The 26,345-nt window shown below is 38.6% G+C and overlaps 1 protein-coding gene across 1 annotated transcript; it reads left to right on the top strand.

Annotated features, from left to right (window-relative positions):
* The first annotated feature begins 1,155 nt into the window (after window positions 1–1,155).
* LOC118471570 (uncharacterized) lies at window positions 1,156–4,914 on the top strand. Its single transcript, XM_035956908.2, has 3 exons — window positions 1,156–1,518; window positions 3,501–3,656; window positions 4,489–4,914. Exons 1-3 carry the CDS (start codon window positions 1,237–1,239, stop codon window positions 4,687–4,689), a joined length of 639 nt encoding a protein of 212 aa, XP_035812801.2. The 5' UTR covers window positions 1,156–1,236; the 3' UTR covers window positions 4,690–4,914.
* Window positions 4,915–26,345: the final 21,431 nt, after the last annotated feature.

Here is a 26,345-nt window from a genome sequence, read left to right as displayed (position 1 = left end):
ATCACTCCTCAATCCATTAGTATGGGAATTGGGCAGCAGCTCTAATGTGTTGTATCAAGATAATTGCACCTTGTCTATAGACTTAGGTTCCAGCAGATATAGGAGCATAAAGAAACATGAACATTTTTTAAGGATTTCAACTTATCCCCCCCTTCTTCAAAAAAAAGTAATTGCCAAGCCATTTTAATCTTAAGCTTTTCGATCCACCCAAGCAGTATTTTTGATCATCTTTGTGTAGTTAGACTCACTGCAGCATAGTTAACTAAGCTATCTGCATGCCCTTCTATTATAACTCTTGTTAAAATCAGCATGCAGTGCATGGGATGTCATTATTTTTTTAATATACTTTTTATAATCTATAGATAAAGAAGAATGAACCAGCCCTTTGTGCTAAAAGTCATCCTGCTGGACAATACCGCCCAAAGGCTGACTCTGCCTAATGGATTACCAGACACAGTTGAAGAACTTATGGAAGAAGTCATACGCCAATGTGGACTTGCATCGAATATCAGACTTCAATTCATGGACCCACTGTTTGGAAATGAGTACATGAATCTTACAAACATCAACGAACTCCAGGACAGAGGGACTATTAGAGTGATGAGTGATGTGTCAGAAGAATCAGACTCGGTGACCTTAGTACTTTCAGATGTATCATCCATATCTTCATTGCCTGTGACAGAATCATCGTCCTTAGCATCCCTTCCTCTGTCAGAGTCATCATCACAACTTTCATTTCCTCTGTCACAATCATCTCCATTAGTTTCAATACCTATTTCAGAAGCAGCAACCTCTGCCCGAGCAGATGAGACCTCTCTTTCCAGCTGTTTTACTGAGGACACAGACATTCTTTCATCGCCCCAGTCAGACCTTGGGGTTGGAAAATCATCCTGGCCACCCACATTTATTGTGCCAGTTTTTTCATATGACAGTGAGCTGAAACTTGAAAAAGGAAATGCCATGTACAAGGAAAATGGAACTTTACTCCTGCCCGATCTCAAACTGCTTTCAAATATCCTAGAGAATCTTATTCAGGAGATTGTGCGCTACAAAGTGTATGTTACAGATAAGCAGTTTAACAGTGTTGGTGCAGCCCTCATCTCAAAGCATCCCTGTTTGACAGAGAGAGGGTCAGACAGTGGGTATGCTGGATGGAAGAAAAGTTTAAAAGACAAACTGGCACATTACCGTACAGAGTTAAGGAAACTTGGTTGTCCAGAGGTGGTAGTTAATGCAATGACCAGCAAGCCACAAGGCAGGAGTCCAGCATTCAAAATAAAAAGACCGAAGCGGTCTGAAGTTAACTACTGTCCACAGTTTCCAGTCGGTGAAACTGAAGCAACATTAGAAAAACTTAGAGTAGAGCTTCTAACCGACATAAAGCTGAGAAATGGCAAAGAGATGGTGAAAGCAAAGATGGAAAAGACCTTTTCATACCGAAGATATGAGGTGATCCGAGATGCCCCCATGGTCCAGGACTTTAAAGGAAGATGGCCAGCCCTCTTTGACGTGTTTGAGGTATGTTTAAAACTCCTACCTGGATCTTTTAAAAGTATTGTTTTAACATTGTTTAAACAATATATTCCCTTTTTGCCTTTTGTTGCTTTTGCCATATTTTATTGCATTTTGTTAGTTTGTTGTCATGTTTTTATTTTCCGTGACTTTTATTTTTTTTCATTATTTGTTACATTTTTGTTTTGTTTTTATTATGTTTAGTTGCATTTAAGTAGGGCTGTCGCAATCACTGCAATATTGCCTCACAACGGTTTTACCAAATTACAAAAGAGGGAGCACTTATCGTAGTGGCTATGTTGTTGAAATGTTTTATACACAAAAACTTTAAATATGACAAATATAATATTATATTGTATATATTATTATAATATTATACGTGTGTGAGAAGTTAAACTTGTTTTGATGAATGATATTCAATGTTAGTCTTTCGCATTTGATGTAGCATGTCCATGAATAATTATTAATTATTACATTTTATTACATTTTCTTTTTCAAACTTATAATTTCTTAGTTGAGCCTATTTTTCAATTCAAAGTGTACATACAACAAATAATATTTAAAAACAGTTTAAATTAGGGATGTCCCGATCCGATCACGTGATCGGAAATCGGCCCCGATCACGCGTTTTAAGACTCGATCGGAATCGGCCGTCACCTCCTGATCAGGACTCGGATGTTTACTTTACGTGAATCACAGATAGTTATTGCATGAGAGTCTGTTCTCTGTGCAGCGCGTCCTCAGAGCCCGGGGGCAGATAGATAAACCTGCCCCTTCTTAGCATCGCGAGTCAAATGCTTCTCCACATTAGAGACCTGCAACGGGCGGGTTTTCCCGCGGGTCCTGCAGATCCCGTTCCAAATCCTTCGAGTTCGGGCGGTATTTATGTGGCTTCGGACGGGACCAGGCGGGAAGTCTAAAACACTGCAGGTCCCGCACTTGTCCCGGAAAGCAGCGCGCAGAGCTGCCGTGCGCCAAATGCCTTGGGCGAAATGCCTAGGTTTTACACGCTTTTACACGTTTGTAAAGTTGTCTTGATTCGGTCAGAGCACGAGCCTGACCTTTTACCGCTTTCCTGGTCTCAGCGGAGCTGATGGGTGCGCTTTTTGGTCCTGGATGTGTTTGTGGTGCTGACATGAGCCTGAACTGACACAGGGGAGAGTCTGAGGAGGAGAGAGGGCAGGAGATTCCTCTGTACCTTGTAGCTTCATTTTCTTTCTGGACTAGTAATGTGGTAACCAAAGAGTTCTCCTGGTGGATAACGGGTTGTGGGCGTGAATGGCAATGCGAGATGATCTGCGCTCAGCGTATGTTAAAGTGCGTCTCCCCAATTCCCTTTGTGTCAAATATATATATACATTACCATATATATACATGGCCATCTTAAGATGGTCTTGTATGATAAATGAGAACATTATTTCTAATGAGTTATGGCAAATTCATTCATAGATGTTTATTGTATATTATTATATGTTTAATATAATATAATATAATATAATATAATATAATATAATATAATATAATATAATATAATATAATATAATATAATATAATATAATATAATATAATATAATAAAGTATCGGATCGGGACTCGGTATCGGCCGATCCTCAAAATTGAAGGACTCGGACTCGGACTCGGGTCCCAAAAAACCTGATCAGGACATCCCTAGTTTAAATAATCTGTTTATTTAAAAAACAAATTATAGAAGTTTTGTGACTCTAAGGGGATTTGTATATACATTTTGTAAAGGTGAAAAATCTACAGTGTTTTAGGGTTGTTTCGAGTAAAAATCAATTAAAATTGTTATCGTCCATAATGACTTAAAAAAAAAGAGAGATTTTACTTTTTTGGCAAAATCGCCTAGTACAAGAAGCACAAGGGAGCTACTTACCAAAACTAATCACTAGTCATTTGCATTGTTTTGAATTTTTTACAGTTTATCTTGGAATTTTTATGTCTGTCTGCAATTTGTTTATCTAATTTCAGATAAATTCAGAGTTCAAGCGATTGACAACCCTGCCACTCCAGTCCCGCTTTCTGTCTAAACTGGATCTTTTGTCTCGCAAACTTCAAGCCTTGTATGAGAAGAGGGGAGGACAAATTGGAAAGAAGCTAAAGCAACTGATGGAAGAAATGAAAACTGTAAGAATTCAAGTTTTTTTGTAATTGAACAAAATTACAAATGTTTGTTTATATGAGTATAAACAAACATTTGTAACATTTGTCAACTGTGCATCAGGGCAATAAATTCTGGTTGCACATCTGTTTTACTTTTTAATTTGTTAAAACCAATCTAGAGGAATTGTGAAAGATTCAGTAGTCAGATTATAGTACACTAATTAGTCAATGCAAAGAGAAATGTTACTAATTACAGTTTAACATGGACAAATCATCATTACTAAAAGATGACATACATTGGAATTGGCTTAATTAACATTTTATTTAAAGGTACATTGTGAAAGATTCATGGTTTTTCCACTTGTAGAGGTCACAGCCATCAGGTGTACTGTTGCCAAAAAAGCAGGTGTTTACTGTTTAAATCATGTGGAGCTTTCTTTGAACCTCAATGAGTGTAGCAGTAACCACAGAACATTGAAAGAAATGTACATCATGGTTGCCCATGAGGCTGCTCAAAAAATGCTAGAGCATTATTTAAGGGTTAAAGCGCCGTATAGGAGTTTTTCTTTTACATCAGATGCACTATGTTGACCTCAAACCTTGTAGAGACATCAAGTAATGGATTATTTATCGTTTTTATCCATAGTCTCTGAGCAGTATTAGGCAAGTTCTCAGTGTTCTGTATTCTGCAATGAAAAGAATGTTAAGTATTACTCCAACACTCAACAATTCTGCAAAAGCATGCACAAAGCTATGGTTGGCAAAAATTTATTATTAAATGGTATATAACCGTTGGTGTCTATAACGTAAGGGAAATTGTGATTTACAAATTAGATTGACGTGTTTTTTTCCCCAGGAATCTGGGGAGGATGATCTCGATTCCGTGAGGGAAGGTGTTCTGAGGGCGCTGTGTGTCTACTTGAATGAAGACCCTGAAAACCTGATAAAGGATCATGTTGTGAGTACAACAATATTTTACCCAAGTCACACGCATGGAAATGGTCATACACAGGGCTGTAGACTGCGACTAAAATGGTCAAATTTTCAATGGTTTTAGCAGATTGCGCGAAGAAAAACAGCCAATACTTTGGTGGCTCTACCACAGACTTAACTTAGCATGATTGCTTATTTGGCCTTTGATTGAATTGAACAAAACCAAGGACAAATGCATCTGTCTTTTGGTCACTGACCTTATGCCTGTCTCGTAACATGCAAGCTGAGTGCTCCAAGTGCGTGCCATCCCCAAAGTTGGAGATTGCGCTTCACTGTTAACAGCACCAGACCCTGAGTCTCATGGATGGATGGATGGATGGATATATAAAAACTTTATTATCCCTAGAGGGAAATTCAAGTATCCAGCAGCTCAATGCACGCACACATCGTCATATATAAAATCAGTATAAAAAAATCAAGTCGAAATAAAAGTCAAGTTAAAAAAGTCCATGCAAGTCAACCAAGAGGCACTAAAGTCAATGACACAACAAGATTAAATTCAGACACCTTTAAGAATGATTAAATAGTCTTACGGCAGTCAGCACAAAGGAGTTCGTAAACCACTCAGTCCTGGAGCTCAGTGAAATCAGATTTTGACCACTTCTGCTTTTCTGAGCCGCCAGAACACTGTGGAGGGGATGAGAGATGTTCTTCATAATGGCATCCAGTCTCCTTCAACTGCGCAACTCCACCAACGCACTCAGAGAGTATACGGCCCTCCCAATTAGAGAACAATTCATGACACATGGATAAAGACCCTGTGGCACAGTGGACTTTACCAATCGCTATTACTGCAACATCATGCGAAAGCTTTCTAGACACTCATGGCCATATCTTCCACCCAGTCTTAGCCTTAGTCTTGGTCTTTTTTTAGCACCTCTTTTTTGAGCTGCCTCACCACTACATGCGCCAATGACTCTAAAACCATGAGGGAAGGATGGGGGCATAGGGTGGAGCACATATCTCACCAGATTTTAGCTCAGCACCTCAAAGTCTTTAAAATCCTGAATAAGACTAAAGTTTGCCCCAAGAACGCGAAGATAGAAACAGTCCAGCGTGTCTGAAACCTGTTTATTTTGTCACTGTCTTAAAACCGAGGGAAAAGACAAGGGCTAAGAGCGGCCTCTCTGTAGTGGGCTAGTGCATTATTTACTATTTTACAAGAGAACTAGTAGAGACAACATAGAATCAGACGAACAGAAATTTATTTTTGCCCATTATCACTTGTTTAAATTGTCCAAGAATCACAGAGAAAACTTTCCAAACTGTTATTAGGAAGAAACAAATGGCAGTTTGTCGACTGGCAGTATATACCTTACTGTGCAGTACTGTGATAACCTTATCACAGTAAGGTGATAAGGTATCCAGTAAGTTAGGATACCTTACTGTGCAGTGTCACAGTAAGGTATCCTAAAAACACATTTCATCATGATTCACATGCAGTGGGCTTATCCCCCTGCACCACATCCTGTCACTGGTTTAAAGGTGTTTTCAATAGCAGAGTAAATCACAGCTTGTCATTTCAACCTTAAGTCTTTATTCCCCAAAACTGAAGAAATGTCATGTCTGTCTCTCCCTCACATTACCATGTTGCTCATTCTGCATAGCTTCCGACTATCTAGGATTGTTATATGGTATCCAAAGATTGAGCCTAATGCCATGTGCAACCCAAAATGGACAATCCACCTAATCCTTGACAGTAGTGAAAGTAAATGGTGAAAATGCTGAGTCATTTAAAGTGGCTCACAAAGAAAGAAATTACTTTTATATCCCCAAAAGTATGATATCTGTAAATATATATATTATCCATTAGTATAGATTAATTCTTTGATGTCACTTGGGCAAGCCAAAAGAAGCAGTGAGGTGCCACAAAACAACAACTTGGAACGCATATTTAGATGTTTAGTAAGTCCAATATTCTAGTTTTGTAAATAAAATCTGATACATAACAGATTGATTTGAACAGCCTTATTTCATGCAGTCTTTCAGATGAGTTGTCAACGACACTGGCTGAAGCGTATTGACTGGTGTCTCTTTGCAGGGACATGACAACACTGTATTTGAGGACTACGCAGAGGAGACCACTGTGGGAATCTTCACTTCAAGACGCCATGAGGCCCAGTCCAAACCAGATGATATTGGAATCATCCTGGAAGGCCAGGTTGTCATCCAAGAACTGGACAATGTCCCTTTGGCCATTTCCCTTCTCTTCGGTCTACTGTACGCCCTAAACATGGATTATCCTCCACAACTAAGGTACTTCTTTGAAGTGGTCCAAAAGGTGATCATGGAGTTGGATGGCGGAGTCCTGTCCAGAAAAGCACAAGCACTAATAAATAGACTCTATGAATAGTGTTTTTGGAAATGGCCTGCATTTGCATTGTTCATGCATTCATTGCGGTTGAAGGTGAAAGCTTTGTTTAGTTTCATTTTGATAATGCAGCTTTAAATTTCAAGATTTTTTATTTTATACCTGAACTGTTGTCAGTTTATTTTTTATTTATTTATTATTATTATTATTATTATTATTATTATTATTATTATTATTATTATTATTATTATTATTATTATTATTATTATTATTATTTTGTTTCGGCGTCATAACATTTGAGCAGTTCTTTGCAAGGCTTTATACGTCACCAAAACGGCATTTTTTTTTTCTCTGTTTCATCGTGTAATTGTCTGCTGCCTCCAGACAAAGGCAAATTCCCATATATTTTGCATCATAAAATGTTAGGTATTAATTTAGAGGTACCCAAAAATGTGTTTAACCTCAGTTGTTCAATTCAAATGGAATTTTAGCATGCATGTTTTAGGATATTTTTATATGCATTAGAGTTGGAATGTCAACGTTGAGCAGTTTTACAGTTTTTATGAAAGTATAAGGTCAGTTTTCTTACAAGTTTTTTTTTTTTTTTTTGTCAAAAAGCCACATTGTATTTGTAACCAAACAGTTACACTCACTGCAGACCGCCCAGTGTTAAATCAACCATAAAGCATGAAGACAGCGACAGACTAGATATCGATGTATGACTGAGCATGCAATTATTGGCACCCCTGACAAAATTTCACTTTTAAGTTGATTTCTAGAAGAAGTGTCATTGTTGGAAAAAAAAAAAAAAAAATATATATATATATCACAACTTTTATTTACATTTGAACATAAAGTGACATGTTCACAATAACTGGCACGTTCTCAGTTATTCATAGAAAACCCTATAACCCCATAATTACACACCAGCTTCTGTCACATTGCTTTTGCCAATTCATCTGTATCGATGAGCTCCAACTCTTTAGTTGAGGGTCTCCTGCATCACCTTGATCTTTATCACCCTCACCAGTTTCTCTGTCAGATTTATGTCAGGCTCTAGCTAAGCCACTGCAAAACATTGTGTGTGTCTGACAATCATTTCTTCACCACTTTTGCTGTGTTTTTGGTCTTTGTCACAGTAATGTCCAGAAAGTAGCCAAGACAATTTTTGTGCAACTGTTTGATGTTGTTTTGGGTAAATGTCCATGTGGTCTTCTATTTTTATTGTGCTGTTCTATTTGGCTAAGTGTATTGGTCCATTAGGAAACAAACACAAAGCATCACATTTTCACACTAAACAAAGGCATCAGACCATAAAACAGAGGACTAGATGACATCTAGTCTGATGTTTTATGATCTGATTTTAAAAAAAAAGTTTTATTTGCCCATTCTGAGGTTGTCTTTGCTTGGTGTGAAAAAGCTCAAACTTCCACTTTAAAAACATCAGACTCACGTTCACACATGGTGATGAAAATGTGATGCTTTGAGGGTTTTTGTTTCCTAATGGATCTAGATACTTAACCTAAAGGGATTTGGTCAATGAAAAAAAGAGCATAAGATGAAGATCCTCCCCAACAACATCAAACAGAGAAACTTGGTCTGGGCCACTTCCTGGACATTCTGCGACAACAACCCAAAAACACAAAACAAAAAGGGTGAAGAAAAACTTGTTAGACATAAACAGTGTTTTGCAGTGTCTGAGCCAGAGCCTGACTTGAATCTGACAGAGAAACTGTTGAAGGTGATAAAGATCAAGGTGATGCAGGAGACCCTCAACTAGAGAGAGTTGGAGCTCATCGATAGAGATGAATGGGCAAAAAATACCAATGGAGACGTGACAGAAGCTGGTCTGTAATTATAGGAAAAGTTTGATTGGTGAATAAATCAACTTGAAGTGAAATTTTGTCAGGGGTGCCAATAATTGTGGGCTCAACTGTATGATGAAAGTAATTTTAGCTTTATTTCTCAGACAAGTACAAAACATTGCAAAAGGCAATCTGAAAACCGCTATATGATTGTCACTGTTAAGTCAGACAATGAGCGTAACTGATCAATAGTTTTTTCTTGCAAATATTGCTGTTTGAAAATCTCTTTTATGCTGAGATAGTCATGTTAAGCATACTGTTCAAATAAATATTAATGTTATATTTTTTTAATATTGAGTACTGCTTTGATTGCTTTATAGGTCTAAACTAATTTTGTAATTGTAATTTATTGCAGATTGCATGAAAAAGAACTGCGTATACAATATGAGAGTAAATTGTTTATTCAGAGCACAAAGCAATAGAATGCTAATGGTTTAAAATATTTATGTGTATATATAACATTTAAAATACGCTAAAGGCACATGATCTTATTTGGCGTTTACAACATTAAATAGTTTGACTCTAATTATATATATTTATTATAGTGATATTGCAGAGTTTTTTTACGCAACAGAAACATGATTTTTTTAAAACTCAAAAACTAAAAATTATCTCGCTCACATTGCATGTATTTATTCTAATACAAGACATAGAAGTGTTTTGCAGCCAAAAAATAGTCATATTGCGCGCAACCACTTTCCATGTCTTTTTTAAGCTGTGTCTGCGATCTTTTTCTTTCAGTGCAGATGCTTTATTCAGTCAACTAAAAATGCCAAATCTGCCAGCCGTACAGGATCTGATAGTTGTGGCATGCATTGTCCCTTGTTTGCCAGGAACTGTCCTTTTTCCTCCCTGAGATAGAAAAAGCATTGCTGTGAAGCAAAGACCGCTTCCAGTTGCTTCACCTTCTTAGTGCAGTTGCTCCTGAGTAACTTGTCATATGCACTAGAATGTTTTGACTGGTAGTGTCTTTCCTTTCTTTAAAAAAAAAAATAAAAAAATCTGCAGTTTCCATTTAAGAAATCATCTGGAAAGGGTCGCAGAGAAGTCACATAGTCAGAGGGAGGCAACAGAGCATTGCTGCCATCATTCAACAACACACAATTGCATTTTGTATCTCAGAGATATGCATATTCTCTTTGACAGCACTGATGAGCCACAAATTATACATTATATGACAGCGGCTGTGTAAAATCTGACCACAGGCCAGACTTTGGACATGCCTGGTTGAGATGAACATAAGGAACATGTTTTTAGAGAGACAAGCTAACAGGGCTCCTCCCCTTCTTCTCCTCCACATTCTGATTCTTCCTGCCCAGATCTGCCTCCATAGTTGTGCTGCTTCCTCCTCAGCTTCAAAGTGGTTTTATGGCAGTATTTTAATATCCAACTGTAGTACTCAAATGAAAATAGACAGATAATTTGTTGTTGTACATGCTCTTTTATTGTAAATATCGGTATAATACAGTAAACATGAAGGTGAAAATACAGGCAAGTCCACCACCAAGATGCAACATCATCAAGGACGCTGATGTTCAGATTGCAGAATAGTCACCATTCATCCTCCCATCCTCAGGAGTTTGTACTTCAAAGATGTCACTCTCAAGTCTGTAAGTCCATACTTACCGTACTCGATATTTATTTGATGAGAAGAAAAAGACGAGAAGTGAACAATGACCAGGAAAAAAAAGACAAGGATGAGAAGAATATAATAAAGTAGAGAAAAAAGGCAGAGGAGAAGAAGAAAGGAGAAGACAGAAAGAGGAACGAATGAAGACAAGAAGGAGGAAAGGGAAGAAGAGAGAAATGTAGTAGAAGGAAGAGGAGAACATGAAGAAAAAAGGAGGCAATGGAAAAGAACAAAGGAAAAGAAGGAGAAAATGAAAAATAGCAGGAAGAAGAGGACAGAGAAGATAGAGGAGAAAGAACGAAACGACAGGACAAAATGTAGAAAAGAATAAGGACAGGAAGAAGGCCAATAAAAGGAGAAAGATGAGAAGAGAAGAATGACAAAGTAGAAGACGACAGAATAGAGGAGGAGAAAGGAGAAAAAGATAGAAGAAGAAAGATGGAGACGACAAGAGGGGAAGCAAAGACTGGGGAAAAGGCAAATAAATGTAGAAGGAAGAGTAGAAAAAGAAGGAAGCATCTTCAAAAAAATGAGAAAAGGGAAGGAAAATGAGGAGAAGAAAAGAACAAGGAAAAAGATAAACAAGGAAAAGAGAAAAGAAGAGATGAAAGAGAAAGTGACAAAGAAGGAGGAGGAGGAAGCAGGAGATGCAGACAGAGACAGAGGAGAAGAAAGGAGATATCAGAAGGAGGCGAAGGAAGAAAGACGGCGATAAAGACAGGAGAAAGGAGAAGACAGAAGAAGGAGAAGATGACAATAAGAGAGAAGGAGGAAAAGAGAATAAGAAGGGAAAATAACACAATGGCTGAAGAATAAAGAAGAGGAGAAGAAGGAAAGGAGGAAGAGAAGAAGGAAGAAAAACAAGGAGTAAAGGGAGGAAAAGTAGCAGAAGTAGAAGAAAGAGGAACAATGAGGAGAGAAGAGGGATGAGAAAAAATGGAGTAGAAGAAGGAGACAGGAGGAGAATGAAGAAGAGAAGAAAGAAGAGGAGAAAGAAAGTAGACAGAGGGAACAGGAGGAGAAAATAAGAATGGGAAGAAGGGAGAAGAGAAAATTAATGAGGGACAGAAGGAGGAAGAGAAGGAGGAGACATAGTAAGAAGAAGAACGAGGAGTAAAGGAGGAAGAGATGGAAAAGTAGTAAAAATAGTAGGAGAGGAAGAGAAAAAAGAAACAAGGCACAGAGGATAAAAAAGAACAAAGAGGAGAGGAAGGAGGAAAATAGGAGGAGAGGAGAAGAAAACGAAGATGGGGATGAGAGAAGAATGGCAAGACAGAAGGAGAAGAGGAGGATGAGGAAGAGCAGAAAGAGAAGCAAGGAGAGGAAGGGATGAAAAGAAGAGGAAGAAGGCAACAGAGAAGGAGGAGGAGAAAGGAGACAAAGAAAGAGTAGGAGAAGACAGAAGGAGAAGAAAGAAAGGGGAAGAAAAAGATAGGAGGAGAAGAAAGGGAAGACGGAAGAAAAACAAGGAGTAGACGACTGAAGAGGTGAAAAAGAAGGCGACAGGAGGAGAACAAGGAGAAGACTGAGAAGGAGTTAAAAGAATGAGACAAAAGAAAAGATAGAGAATGAGGAGAAGGAAGCAGAACAAGACAAAGGAGTCTGAGAAGGAGAAGAAAGGAGAATACAGAAAAGGAGGAGAAAGAGGGAAGTGGAGAAGGAGGGAGAAGATGATGAAGAAGATAAGAATAAGTGAGAAAGATGGACAAGAATCAGAGGGAGGAAAAATGAATAGGAGAAGACAGGAGGAGAAAGAAAGGGAAGAAAAGGATGAGAAAGAGTAGGAGGGGAAGGAACAAGGAGGAAAGGGAGGAAGAGATGAAGAAGAATGAGTCGTAGAAGAGGAAGAGAGGAGAACACAAAGAAAAAAGGAGAAGGATGAAGAAAAAAGGAGAAGGACACTGACAAATAGGAGGAGGAAAAGTAAGACTCGGAGACAAAATGAGGATGAGAAAGAAGGAGAAGAGGAAGGAGGTGGAGAAAGTAGAAGACAAAGGGTAGAAGGAAGGATATGGAGAAAGAAGGACAAGACAAAGAAGGAAAAAGTAGATAAAAACTAGGAGAAAGAAGGAGAAGAAGAAAACAATGAGGAAGATTAAAAAGAGATGAAGAAGAATGAGTAGAGAAGAGGAAGAGGGAGGAGAACATGAAGAAAAATGGAGTAGAAGAAAAAGGAGGAAGAGACGAACACCCATAAGCAAGAGGAGAAGACGAGAACAACAAGAAGGAGGAGAAAAGAATGAAAAAGAATACGGACAAACAAGGAGTAAAGGGAGGAAGGGATGAGAAAAGGGAGTAGTGTAAGGAGACAAAGAGAGGGTAAGAAGGAGGAGAAGATGATAAAGAGGAGTAGTAGAAGATGACAGAGAAAGGAAGAGGGTATAGAGAAGAATGAGGTAGAAAAGGAGAAGGTAAGACTTAGTAAGAGAAAAAGAAAATGAAAGAATGAATACAAGGAGTAGGAGAAGGTAAAGGGAAGATGAAGAATGAGGAGAGAATGAGAGAATGAGAGAGAGTAGAGGAAGAAGACAAAGAAGAGGAGCAAGGAGTAAAGGGAGGAACAGATGAAGAAAAATGAGTTGTAGAAGAGAAGAAAGAACAAAAATGGAGAAGGGGAGAAAATGAAGGAGGAAGAGGAGAAGACAAGAATGACAAAAAGGAAGAATGAGTGAGAATGAAAAAGGACAAAAAGAAGAAGATGGAAGGAGAAAAGGGAGGAAGAGATGAGAAGAGGGAGTAGTGTAAGGAGACAAAGGAGGAAAAGAAAAAGAGAAGGAATATGAATAGAAAAGGAACAGGAAGAAGACTGACTAGAAGGAAGAAGAGATGTGCACGAAGACAAAAAAACAAAAAATAAAAATAGGAGGGGAGGAACAGAAGAAGACAGAAGGATGATGATAAAAGAATGACAAGACAGGAGAAGAAAAGAATGAGGAAGAGTAGAGGAGACAGCAGGAAGAGGAGAAATTAGACAAAGATAAGGAGGAGAAGAGAAGGAGAATGAATGAGGAGAAGAAGAGAAGGGGAGATAAGAATGAAGGAGAGCCCTGTACTTTCCGGACTATAAGCTGCTACTGTTTTCACCCGCTTTGAACCCTGTGGCTTATACAACGATGCGGCTAATGTATAGATTTTTACGGGCGAGCTTCATGCCGTCAATACATTTAGCCTCGTCACATCAGAATGAAATTACCCAACAGGTCACAGTGGACCAATGAAACAGTTCGAATTAAATCAAACGCACACACACTAAAGTCTTCAAATCGGTCATTTTGCGCTTCATGCACACACCCTCATCATGGAAAACACACGAAGAAATGCTTATGATGCAGCTTTTAAGCTTTTAACCTACCACCTGACCCAGATGGTAGGTTTCTAGAACAATTGCAAATTAAACTATAACGACTAAGTCCTTAAACTGTTGGAAGAATTTTGTTCAAATCTAACACAAACAACTCTGCACTTTAAAATACTATAGATTAGCTCATTAGAAAATAAAAAGCTGTTTGCTGAAACTTACTTTGTCTTCTGTCCTTCAAATAATCTTTGAAAAAGGAAAGGTTCCTGTATTGGATCTCTCGGTGCACTCATCACATTGTTCTCCTAAGTAGATAAAAATTAGAACAGTTGAGAGGAACTGTTGATGAAATGTCAACACTCATGATTTGTTCACATTGACCACTGGATTGATGCCATTTAATAGAGGGAACTAGAGCAACACTGTAACAGATTTGATTTTCTTTTTATGCGTGGCCTTATAGTAGTACATGACCAAATCCTCACTGAATTATTCAGACACCTTAACAACAATGTGATGTGGTATGTAAACTCAGTAGTATCTAACTGTACAATACATCCAAATGTAAAGCAAAGACAAATGACACTTCAACAATATCTAAATATTGAAATAATACAAGCATTGCTCTATAAGATAAAATTCACTGACAACAAATAGTCAGACCTAATTGGATTGACATTCAAACATAAAGCGATTCTGAAAACATACCTGTAGTTTGACATTTTCTTTTGCCACCTCTGTTTCAGCTCTTGCTCCCAGCCTTGCTTCCTTGAACTATGTTCAAATGTCCCACCATGTGGCTTGCAGGCTCTTTTCCAACAGCTACATCTGAAGCTAAGTTTTGTAGAGAAAGTATCAAAAATATATATTATTTATTTAAGGTAACTCTAATTTCAAATCAAAAATATCTCTGTAAATTTGAGAAATCTTGTATGTTATAAACCCCAGCAGAAAAAAACTGTCTTTCTGTAGCATAACTCCTGTCAACGTAGTCTTACATGTAATTCTTGTGTTCAAAACCTAAGTACTTCAGCCAGTAAATACTATGTAACGCTTGATTCATGATAATACTACACTTGTTTTTCATGAATCAATACATGCCACGTTCAGTTTCACTCAGAAATGTCCAGTCTGTCTTGGTCTCTTTCACCCTTTTCCACATCATAGCATAAAGATTCTGCATGACATCAGAGTCACAGGAGTAAATTTTACTTGACCAGTCATCTTCTATGAGAGCATTATAAATTAAAATACTTCCATTTTGAAATCAGCATGTCAGTTGCAAAATCACAAAGCAACATCACAAAGTTGAAAATGTTAATGTTGTGCTGTGTAAACTAATGCACTCTGTTAAGTGTATTAAAATTCAAATTATAGTCACTATTCTGGACAAATTTTGGACAATATTTTTTCAATACATACCCTCATTCCGTGATTGTGCCATTTGTCTTCTAGTGATCTTGCCACCACCCCTGTTGATGCCTCCCACAGAGTTGCTTTCAGGGTCTTCTGTGATATCTGCCCAATATGGAGAATACATTTGTAGCGTAACTTCCAAAACCTTATGGTAAACCAACAAGGAACGCCATAGGTATCCCTGAACATTTAGTTTGACAACTGCTATGCTGATACATTTAATCAACCATTAAGTGAAATTAAGCACATAAAGTTCTTGAAGTTATCTCCTCATCTGTGGAAGAGGATCAACACGTCTTATTTAAAAGTTTACAAGTCACATCATTATGATCCATTATCATCCATCATACTGCCTTCTACAACAACGTTTCCACGGTCTTCTGTTACACTTAGACCTGATGGAACACGTGTAGAATGACAGTAGAGTGTAAATAATATAGGCTGTCATTTAGCAAAAGGAGCACACTGTTAGTCTTCAGCAATTAGGAAATACTGATATGTTACTGTATTTGGTAAGCTAATTAAATGTACAAATATTGTGTAAGAATTCTTTCAAAATATTATGAGATTCTATGAACCACTACATTCCTTCTCACCTTCTTCCACAGCAGCGATTTCTGGCTCTCTGTCATTGGCCATTTTCAAATCATGGATGACAGATTCTGCATATCATCAGAGCCACAACAGGAAATTTAACTTGATCAGTCACCTTTCACAATAGTATTAAAATACTAGGATACCGCAACCGTTGCACCATTGCCAAAATTAGTAAGTACCATGCGCTGCCTGTCCCTTTGCATTGATTCTGCAATCCATACTTTAAGAAAACACCTGACAGTGTGGCCTGTCACGGATCACCACACTAAGGGCAGCATTGTATAAGCAACTGATTTTTCCAAGCACTCTCTTGTCAGTGAGAAATCTGAACACTTGCTTCCAATCCATGGCTGAAAATGGCAGTCACCAGGTTGTTAAAAGGACAGTTATTTCATTCTGTAGATTTAGTTGACCGTTTTAGATTATCAGACTGTCAGCATATCTTACCTTACTCTGTCCTATCCTTGCTGCTTTTGTTCTCCGTTGGCTGAGGAAATTTTCTGAAGTGCACTGTGAAACACCAGTACAGACACATAATTATAACTGTACAAGTATGCAAAATATATTTCATTTGAGGAACAAATCTTGGTGGTGGACTTGCCGGTATTTTCACCTTAATTTTCACCTTAATTTTTACCGTATTTTACAGATATTTGTGATAAAGAACATGCACAACAACAAAATATCTGTCTTTATTTTCATTTGAATGGTAGGGTTGAATATTAATTTAAAAATGTGACCATAAAACCACCTTGAAGCTGAGGAGGAAGCAGCACAACTATGAAGGCAGATCTGGGCAGGAAGAGTCAGGATGTGGAGGAGAAGAACAGAAGGAGCCCTGTTAGCTTGTCTCTTTAATAACATGCATCTATCATATAATGTATAATTTCTGGCCCACCAGTGCTGTCAAACAGAATACGCATATCTCTGATGCAAAATGCAATTTTCTTTGTTGCTGAATGTTAGCAGCAAGACTCTGTTGACCCCCTCTGAATATGTAACTTTGCTGCCATCCTTTCCAGACGATTTCTGAAATGGAAACTGCAGATTTAAAAAAAAAAAAAAAAAAGACCCTGTCAGTCAAAACCTTCTAGGGCACATGACAACTTATCCAGGAGTGACTGCATTAAGAACATGAAGTAACTGGAAGGTGTCTTTGCTTCACAGCAGCACTTTTTCTATCTCAGTGGGGAAACTGATCAGATCCTATATGGCTGGCAGATTTGCCGTTTTTAGTTGACCTAAAAAAAGCATCTGAATGTGCTGAACATGAGACTTCAAGGATTAGAGCCAGTTGTCTGCACACATCAAAGCCTTTGGAAACAAGCTACAACTTTTCCAAAAACACTTGTCACAAACTGAGCCTGACACTGCACATTTCTCAGCTCTACAGGAGGTAATGAACAGTTTTCCACAGGACAATATTAATACATAAACAATGAGTTTAAACAACTCTCAGCTATTGGACCCTGATGATGCTCCTCATCAGCTGCAACTGGCTTTATTTTATTTTTGTGGTTGTTTATTTTATTTTTCTGATTATTTTATTTCTCCAGTTGTATGTTTTATTTTCTGGCTGTTTATTTTATCTTGCCAGTTGTTTGTTTTATTTTTCCAATTTTTTATTTTATTTTTCCAGTATTTTATTTTCTTTTTTCTTTTCTTTTTTTGGTTGTTTATTTTATTTTCTGGCTGTTTATTTTATTTTTCCAGTTGTTTATTTTCTTTTTTCTTTTTTCGGTTGTTTATTTTATTTTCTGGCTGTTTATTTTATTTTTCCAGTTGTTTATTTAAATTTTTTTGATTGATTGTTTATTTTATTTTTCCAGTTGTTTATTTTATTTTTCTGGTTGTTTATTTTATTTTTCTGGTTGTTTATTTTATTTTTCCAATTTTTAATCTTATTTTTCCAGTTGTTTATTTTATTTTCTGTTGTTTGTTTAATTTTTTAAATTTTCCAATTGTTTACTTTATTTACCGAGTTTTCTTTCATTTTCGCAGATGTTCATTTGATTTGTCCAGTTTTTTGTTTTGTTTTCTCAGTTGTTTGTTGTATTTTTCCACATGTCTATTTATTGTAGTTGTTGTTGTTCACTTTATTGTCATTGTTTGTTGCGTACATGTCCATTTCTAGCCTCAAATTTGACATATTACACGTGATGATATTCTTGATTATGAATGCAAATAATGTAGTGGTGGCTATCGATGAAGAGACATCTTAAACAACAAAAATGTTTGTTTCATTCATATTTATCTGTGCTTTTTTCATGTCTACTACATTCACAGATTACTGCAAACTCAAAGTGCAATTATAGCGATTACATTCAACATTTTAAGACTTTTTGTAAACTCAAGCACTTTCAGTGTCTTGAAAAGTGATCTATTATGGGATGGGTACATTGTTTGATGGTAGCAGGACTGTCATAGCTAACGTTAACTCTGGTGCTAGCAGCAACATGCTTTGCATTAAGGTGATCAGTAAACTCTTTGTTGCACAATTTGCACACAACCACACTTTTATCCAAGCTGCCATCGGGAAGATTGTTAGAAGAAAATGTTCCACCCAGCAAGCTTAATGTCGTCTCCTCTTCCTTCAAACTCTCTTGTGCGCTGCCATTACTCAACACATCCTGTGTATCTTCTTCGCAGCTGGAAAAGACCCTGATGTGTTTCTATTAACGTCTCCGTGCTTTTATATTGATAGTCTGGCATCCTACAAAGTAACTTCCTCTGACTACCGACGTTTTTTTTTCCTTCTTAAAATCTGGCAAACCCGTCTTTTCTGAGAATCCATGTCAAGATGCCGCGTGATGGCAGACATCATCTGAAATGCCAAAAAAATGCATTTTTTTTCTCAAAAGCCAGGATATTTCACAAATCGTGGTAATTTCCTTTTATCGTCGCTTTTTTTTCGAGCATACTTCAACGAACCTTGGTAGCTCCCTGTCATTGCTGGGCTTTTTTCTTGGTTATGAAAAGAAAAAAAACTAAGAAAAAAACAATAATGGTTAAGGTTAAAATAGAGCCTCTTGCTAAGCTTCATCACTAGGTATAGATCATATATTTAACTTCATATCAACGTCTGTCACGCACATGCGCGTGCGTGCGTCATCTTAACGCCATGGAAGCAACTATGACGCGCAGCCGAACTCCTATAAAAGACCTGCAGATCTTTCAACTGTCATTCTGCACCTGGATTTGGAGCTGATCTGTTAGAGAAACTGGGAGCTGGAAAGCTGAACTGTGGAGATTTGAAACGCTGGAAAGCATCTGAAGAATGGACCTTGTTGAAGAACAAACTCAGTGGATTACTGACAGAAGAAGAAGAAAACCGACCCGCTGGACAAACTGATCAGACAGAAGAGCAGCTGCTGTTTTGAGGCCTGACAGACCTGGAGAGTCAGCACACAGGTAAGAAAATAAAAGTGGTGTTTCTGCTTTGCATGACTCCTAAACTGACCTTCAGAAACACTTTGGACGCGATTTCAGGAGAAAATTTAGAATAAATTGTTGAATTCAAAGTTTGTTAAGTAACGGAATGTTTGACGACCTGTTTGAAAAACAGTTTTGGTGATACAGACGGTTTCTTGGTGTAATTTCCGTGTTTATGAATTTATTTTATATGAAAAGTTGAGGGAAATGTATGGAATGTGTTAATATTACTGTAGTCATTCGGGAAAACTGATATTTTGGTTTGAGGACATGGATTTTTCTAGAATTTGGTGTTGAAACTTTTAGAAACAAAATGGCGTCGAGGCCATTTTTCAAAAAATGCTCTGTGTTTATTTGTGGAATCCATGGAACGGTCAGCAGAAGTGTTCGGAGAGGCGTTATGACGTCACAGCGTACAGGCTCAGAGATCGTAGCTGAGTTTAGCTGGTTGTTGAAAATGTCTGGACATCAGGTCTTTTTCAGTTCAGAGCTGATCATGTCTGTGAACGGATATTACGATGTAGTTTAAAACGCACAGTCAGGTTTGTGTTGTTCTGAACTCAGAGCTGAACTGAACCAGTGTCGGTCTTATGCTCCACCTGTTATTTCATCTCTCCGAGTCAAACCGAGCTGTTCTGCTGTTTTCTTTCATAACCGTGTGAGTAACTGCGTGTTTCCTGCCTCCTGTCCGATGTTTGATTTCCAGTTTCTAAGCTGGAGAATAAGAGACTGTCACAGTAGCTCACACTTTTGTGTGCTTATTTCGGATGAGGCCTGTTGCTGACTGCTCATAATGTCAACAAGGTTCAGCGTTATTCTCAGGGGCGTACCTAGTCATTTGGGGGCCCAAGGCAAACCCAGTCATTGGGGCCCTCGACATTCTGCACTGTACTGCACTGTCTAAAGTTTTATTCTCACCTCAACTGTCTTCAGTGTGGCAGCAGGAGCAGGTTCAGCCTGGAGTTCCCTGCACGCTGTGTTACTATAAAAGAAGACACCACAAAATATAACAAGGTCAATTATGAGAACAAAAATTTCAACAGTATAATTTTTTTAAAATCAAATTTACCTTTTGTCTTTCTTTCTTTCTTCCTTTTCTATTTTCTTTCAGTCCCTCATGTCTTTGTGATGTTTTCTTCTCTCCCTTTTTTGTCATGTTTTCTTCTCTCCCTATTTCTTTCTCTCTTTTTTCTTTGTAATGTTCTCTTCCTCTTTCTTTTTTGTGTTTTCTTTTCTCCCTCTTTCTTTCTCTCTCTTCCCTTTTCTTTGTGATGGTTTTTTCTTTCCTTTATTTCTATTTCTCCCTTATTCTCTTTAATGGTTTTGTCCCCCTTTTTCCTTTGTGATATTTTCTTCTCTTCCCCTTTCTTTGTGATGTTTCTTCTCTCCCTCTTTTTTCCTCTCCCTTTTTCTCTGATGATTTTCTCTCCCTGTTTTCTTTGTGATGTTTTCTTCTCTCCCTCTTTTTTATCATGTTTTTTCTCTCCATCTTTCTTTCTCTCCTTTTTTCTGTTCTTTGTTCTCTTCCTCTTTGTTTGTTGTGTTTTCTTCTCTCCCTGTTTCTTTCTCTCTCTTCCCTTTTCTTTGTGATGGTTTTGTCTCCCTGTTTTCTTTGTGATGTTTCCTTATTTCCCCTTTTCTTTGTGGTGGTTTCTTCTCTCCTTTCTTCCTATTGCTCCCTTTTCTTTGTAATGGTTTGTCTCCCTTTTTTCTGTGATATTTTCTTCTCTTCTCTTTTCTTTGTGATGTTTTCTATTCTCCCTTTTTCACTTCCATTTTTCTTTGTGATTTTTTTCTTCCTCAATTTTATTAAAATTATCACACTAAAATTTGACTTTTCGAGCCTTTGCCTCAGCAAACCTTGAAATGAGTAGGTCCATATCCACTGACTTTCTGACTTCCTGCTCAATGGAAAGAACTGCAAGTGCTGACAGCCTATCCTGGGACATAGTTGACCTCAGGTAGGTTTTAATCATTTTTAGTTTTGAAAAACTTCTCTCACCTGAAGCCACTGTGACTGGAAGAGTGAGAAGTAGTTTAAGAGCGATGCTGAGATTTGGATAAATGTCCAGAATACTCTCCTTATATATGTAATCAAGCATCTCAGATGGAGACGAGATGTGTGTGGGGAATGATCTGGCTGCACCCTTAACCTCTAGCTTGAGGTCCTCTGCATCAACATCATCCATCTCCTGCTCAACTCTGTCACAGCATTCAGCAAGCCTCCCTTCCTTCTCCGTGTTTCTCATAGCATCAGTGGAGAAGAGAAATCCATACAATGTATAAAATGTTTCCATGTGTGAAAATCTGTCCTTCAACGTGACCAGGGCTGTATCTATGAGAGGCAGGAAAAACTCTCTTTTGAACAAATCCACTGCAGTTGACTGGGTCTGCTCTTTTCCCTCATACTCAAAGTGCATAGGTGTCCTCTTCTGACGCACCTCTGGCCAACTCATCTCCATCTCAAGCTTTTCTGCAGTTTCCCTGGCATCTGTTTGCGCAGACTCCAATCCCTCATTTCGATATTCCTCAAGGAAGTCTGTCACTGCTCTAGTTTCCCTCTTAACAGTTTCAACTGAAACCTTGGGGCTCTGCAGGACCTTGCTCACTTTATTTATCTGGAAGAGCACATTGTACCATACAATAGTACTTACCACAAAGGGCAATCTCTGCATCTCTTTGTGTATGCCTTTAGCTGTAGAGACCACATCAGCATCCCGTTTTCTGTGGCATAGTCCTTTAAAGTGGTCAATGCCTCCAGGATTTCAGGCAACTGGTACCGAACAGCTTTAACAGCTTCCACTCGACACTCCCACCTGGTTGTGGACAAAGCCTTCAGAGTGAAGTTCTTCACATGATTTGTGAGAATGGTCCAGCGGTGAACTGAGGAGCTGAACAGAGTGTAGAGTCGCTGTAGTAAACCAAAGAAACTGATGGATGTCACAGATGACTTTGCTGCATCACCAACAACCAGGTTTAAGGTATGGCTTCCACAAGGGACACATAAGGCTTTACTGTTTAGCTCCAGCACTCTCTTTTGTACTCCCTGCTTTTTACCCTGCATGTTACTGCCGTTGTCATAAGACTGGCCTCGACAGTTGGAAAGATCCAAACCTAGGTTTTCTAGGTGTCCTAAAAATGTCTCACGTAAGCCTTTTCCCGATGTGTCAAGTGCCTGAAGAAAACCAACAAAGTGCTCATGAATGCAGATGCCTTTTGAGGTCTCACAAGTCACAATGCGGAGCACTACTGAGAGCTGCTCTGTGTGGCTGACGTCTGGTGTGCAGTCCATGATCACAGCATAATATTTGGCATTCTTGACCCTTTCCACAATTGCATCTATTGTACACTTTGCAACAAGGGAGATTAATTCGTTTTGAATTCTAGGACTGAGGAAAGTTTCATTTTGTTCTTTTGCCTCTATTCTCCTCAGATGCTCCCGCATGACTAGGTCAAATTGAGCCATCAGTTCCACTTGTCCAAGGAAGTTACCGTTGCCAGCCTCAAACAACTGCTCTGTGTCCACGAAATGAAAGATTACGCTCTGCAAGATGGCTCACAATGGCAATTAATCTTGTCAAGACCTCTCTCCAGCGGTTTACTTCAAGAGCAAGTAGATTTTGATTCACCTGATCTATGGCAGTTTTTGTTTGCAGCTTCTGTGTTAGAATCCGCCATTTTTCCATGTTAACAATGTGTTCAGCAGACTTCTCATGTTGTCTAAGGATAACTGAAAGATTCTTCCTGTCATTAACTCCATCCCCACTTAACTGAGTGCTCTTGTCTTTGTTACCAAACACATGGCAACAAAAGCAGATAACACTGTCCTTAGTTTCACTGTACATAAGCCAGAACCTGCTTATCTTTTCTCCATTCCTCATGTGCATATAGAAGTAATTCTTTGTAAATCTGCGGCCCTCTTGATTCCTTGGAAATATTCTTTCCTTGATCTGAACAGGACCTTTCTGCACTATTGAGCAGCGCTCATTGTCTGAAAGGTGTTTCGGCCAGAGTGCAGGATCATCTTCAAGTGGGGAAAGTTGATCAATGTGATCACTAATCTGCTGACTGAATGTTGGTGTCTCACAATCCACTTCCTGTTCATCCTCAGAGCTACACTGGTCTTCTCCTGGGTCAATCACTGTCTCATTCTGAGAATCAACACATCAGACAGTGAGGATCTCGTACCCAGTTGTTATTACAACTATCTGACAGCCTAAGTTTCTAGTTACTTAACCGTTTTCATATATCATATGATATGTATCACTAAACAACGATTTTGAATCAACTAAAAAGTGTGAATTTGAGGGGATAATTATGTAGGTGAATCATCTCAATACTTTTACTGTAACTGATAAGAGCATCAGTGTTTCCTCTAGGATTTTTCTCAGCAGGAGCAGCCCCCCCCCCCCAACCCCTCCCTCCTCCTCCCACGTGATCGGTATTTTACCTCGTGAATCCGCCTGTATTACTAACTATACGTACCGTTCCTAATATTTTCCTCGGGCCGCTGCTGCTGAATGAATGTAGAGGAAACCCTGAGTATTGATCAACATTCAATATAGTTTTAGTTTACCATCACGACCGATGTAGTACTCACAACTTCGTGAAAAGCATCCCTTGCGTCACTTTCCACTTTCTCTCCTCCTGGGCTGACACTGACAGCTGAGCTGCTACTGACAGCAGCATCTGGCTCTGTCTGTCGTCCTCCTGTATTTGGCACCACCGTGAAAAAGGTTGATACCTTTGGTAGTTGTGATAAAAACTGTTGGTTTTCCTCTCGCCTTCTCCTCTTCTCTGCTCCACTGGGATAACTCCGCTTCATCTTGCTCACCGCTCACCTCTCAAAACCGCGCCAACAAGTTTGTTTTGCTGCCGTCTTCCTGAATTAAGCCTGCACATGGGCAGAAACGTGGAATAGTCCATTATGTGAGAAATGAGGGGGAAGAACGATCATGACAGTATTAGACCAACCATTTTAATGTATTTTCAAGCGCACAAATTAAGACAAGAAAAAAGTATTTGTTTCAAATCAAAGAAGCATTTATTATTCAGATTTTATGAGACGTTTGGGGGCCCCTGGAAATCTCGGGGCCCTAGGCAATTGCCTATGTTTGCCTAATGGTAGGTACGCCCCTGGTTATTCTGAGTGGTTTTGTTCACTGCAGCTGATTGACTGTATCAGTGTTTCATAGCTGATGGAGAATGTGGCCTCATAAGCTGACCCTCTCTTCAAAGTCTCTGATTTCAAGTTAATTTGTAAAACAATAATGTTCAGATTTCTTAGAATTGTGGATTTATCAGAAACATCATTATACCTACAGATAACCTATTTACTACCAAAAGCTGACTGTGGATAACATTCTTTCTTTTGACTATTAAATATCTGCAGCTTTACTCAGCATCAGAAACGATAAGTGCTTCTTCAAACTGAAAATGATTGCATCGAATGGTCTGGAAATCCGTGTTTTTCCTGAGACCTATTCCGGTGGGTTCTTTAACTTTCTGTCCCTGTAGCTGCTCACAGCCATCCAGACTGAAGACTGTTGGTATAATACAAATATGAAAGCACATGGCATCATTTTGGTGAATCAAAACACAGACCTCAAATTCATCAGCTTTGGCCTTGAGTCCTCCAAGCTGCTGGAGCAGAGCTATCATGTAAATATTAGATAAGGGTGGGTTTGAAACATGAAATTTTCTGACATGTTCCTGTTGTTTTTTTCAGCTCCAAGTCCCAGCTCCAAGCTCCAAGTCCCAGCTACCCAGCTACCTTGACAAAGTAAGTTTTAACTTTCCATTTTATAATCATACGTTTTTAAATATCCAATAGGAGGTGACAAATTTTCTGACATATGTTCCTATTGTTTGTTTCAGCTCCAAGTCCAAGCTCCAAGCTCCAAGTCCCAGCTGCCCAGCTACCTTGACAAGGTAAGTTTTAACTTTCCATTTTATAATCTTAATACGATAAGTTTTTAAATATCCAATAGGAGGTGACAAATTTTCTGACATGTTCCTGTTGTTTTTTTCAGCTCCAAGTCCCAGATACAAGCTCCAAGTCCAAGATAAGTTTCCTTTGTTTTTTTGTACAATTTTAAAAAATACTTAAGTGTAGCAGTAACCTTCATCATTGAAAGGTCAGAACACCAGCAAGCCCTGGAAGAGGGTCCCTCTTGCCGACATCTTCCCTTGGAATTTCTCCAATGTTTCCTCTCCAGAGGATTTTTTGGAGTTTTTCCTTGTTGACAAGAGGTTGCTGGTCTTACCAGATAAGTTTCCTGTTTTTTTGTACAATTCAAAAATACTTAAGTGTAGCAGTAACCTTTATGATTGTAAAGTCAGGACACCAGCAAGCCCTGGAAGAGGGCCCCTCTTGCCGACATCTTCCTTTGGAATTTCTCCAATGTTTCCTCTCCAGAGGATTTTTTGGAGTTTTTCCTTGTTGACAAGAGGTTGCTGGTCTTACCAGATAAGTTTCCTGTTTTCTTGTACAATTCAAAAATACTTAAGTGTAGCAGTAACCTTTATGATTGTAAAGTCAGGACACCAGCAAGCCCTGGAAGAGGGTCCCTCTTGCCGACATCTTTCCTTGGAATTTCTCCAATGTTTCCTCTCCAGAGGATATTTTGGAGTTTTTCCTTGTTGACAAGAGGTTGCTGGTCTTACCAGATAAGTTTCCTGTTTTTTTGTACAATTCAAAAATACTTAAGTGTAGCAGTAACCTTTATGATTGTAAAGTCAGGACACCAGCAAGCCCTGGAAGAGGGTCCCTCTTGCTGACATCTTCCTTGGAATTTCTCCAATGTTTCCTCTCCAGAGGATTTTTTGGAGTTTTTCCTTGTTGACAAGAGGTTGCTGGTCTTACCAGATAAGTTTCCTGTTTTTTTGTACAATTCAAAAATACTTAAGTGTAGCAGTAACCTTCATGATTGTAAAGTCAGGACACCAGCAAGCCCTGGAAGAGGGCCCCTCTTGCCGACATCTTCCTTTGGAATTTCTCCAATGTTTCCTCTCCAGAGGATTTTTTGGAGTTTTTCCTTGTTGACAAGAGGTTGCTGGTCTTACCAGATAAGTTTCCTGTTTTTTTTGTACAATTCAAAAATACTTAAGTGTAGCAGTAACCTTTATGATTGTAAAGTCAGGACACCAGCAAGCCCTGGAAGAGGGTCCC

This window comes from Amphiprion ocellaris, chromosome 2 (assembly GCF_022539595.1).
Source record: "Amphiprion ocellaris isolate individual 3 ecotype Okinawa chromosome 2, ASM2253959v1, whole genome shotgun sequence".
Taxonomy (NCBI): Eukaryota; Metazoa; Chordata; class Actinopteri; family Pomacentridae; genus Amphiprion; species Amphiprion ocellaris.
Note: the sequence above shows the minus strand (reverse complement) of the source record. Positions and strands in the feature narration are given on the sequence as shown.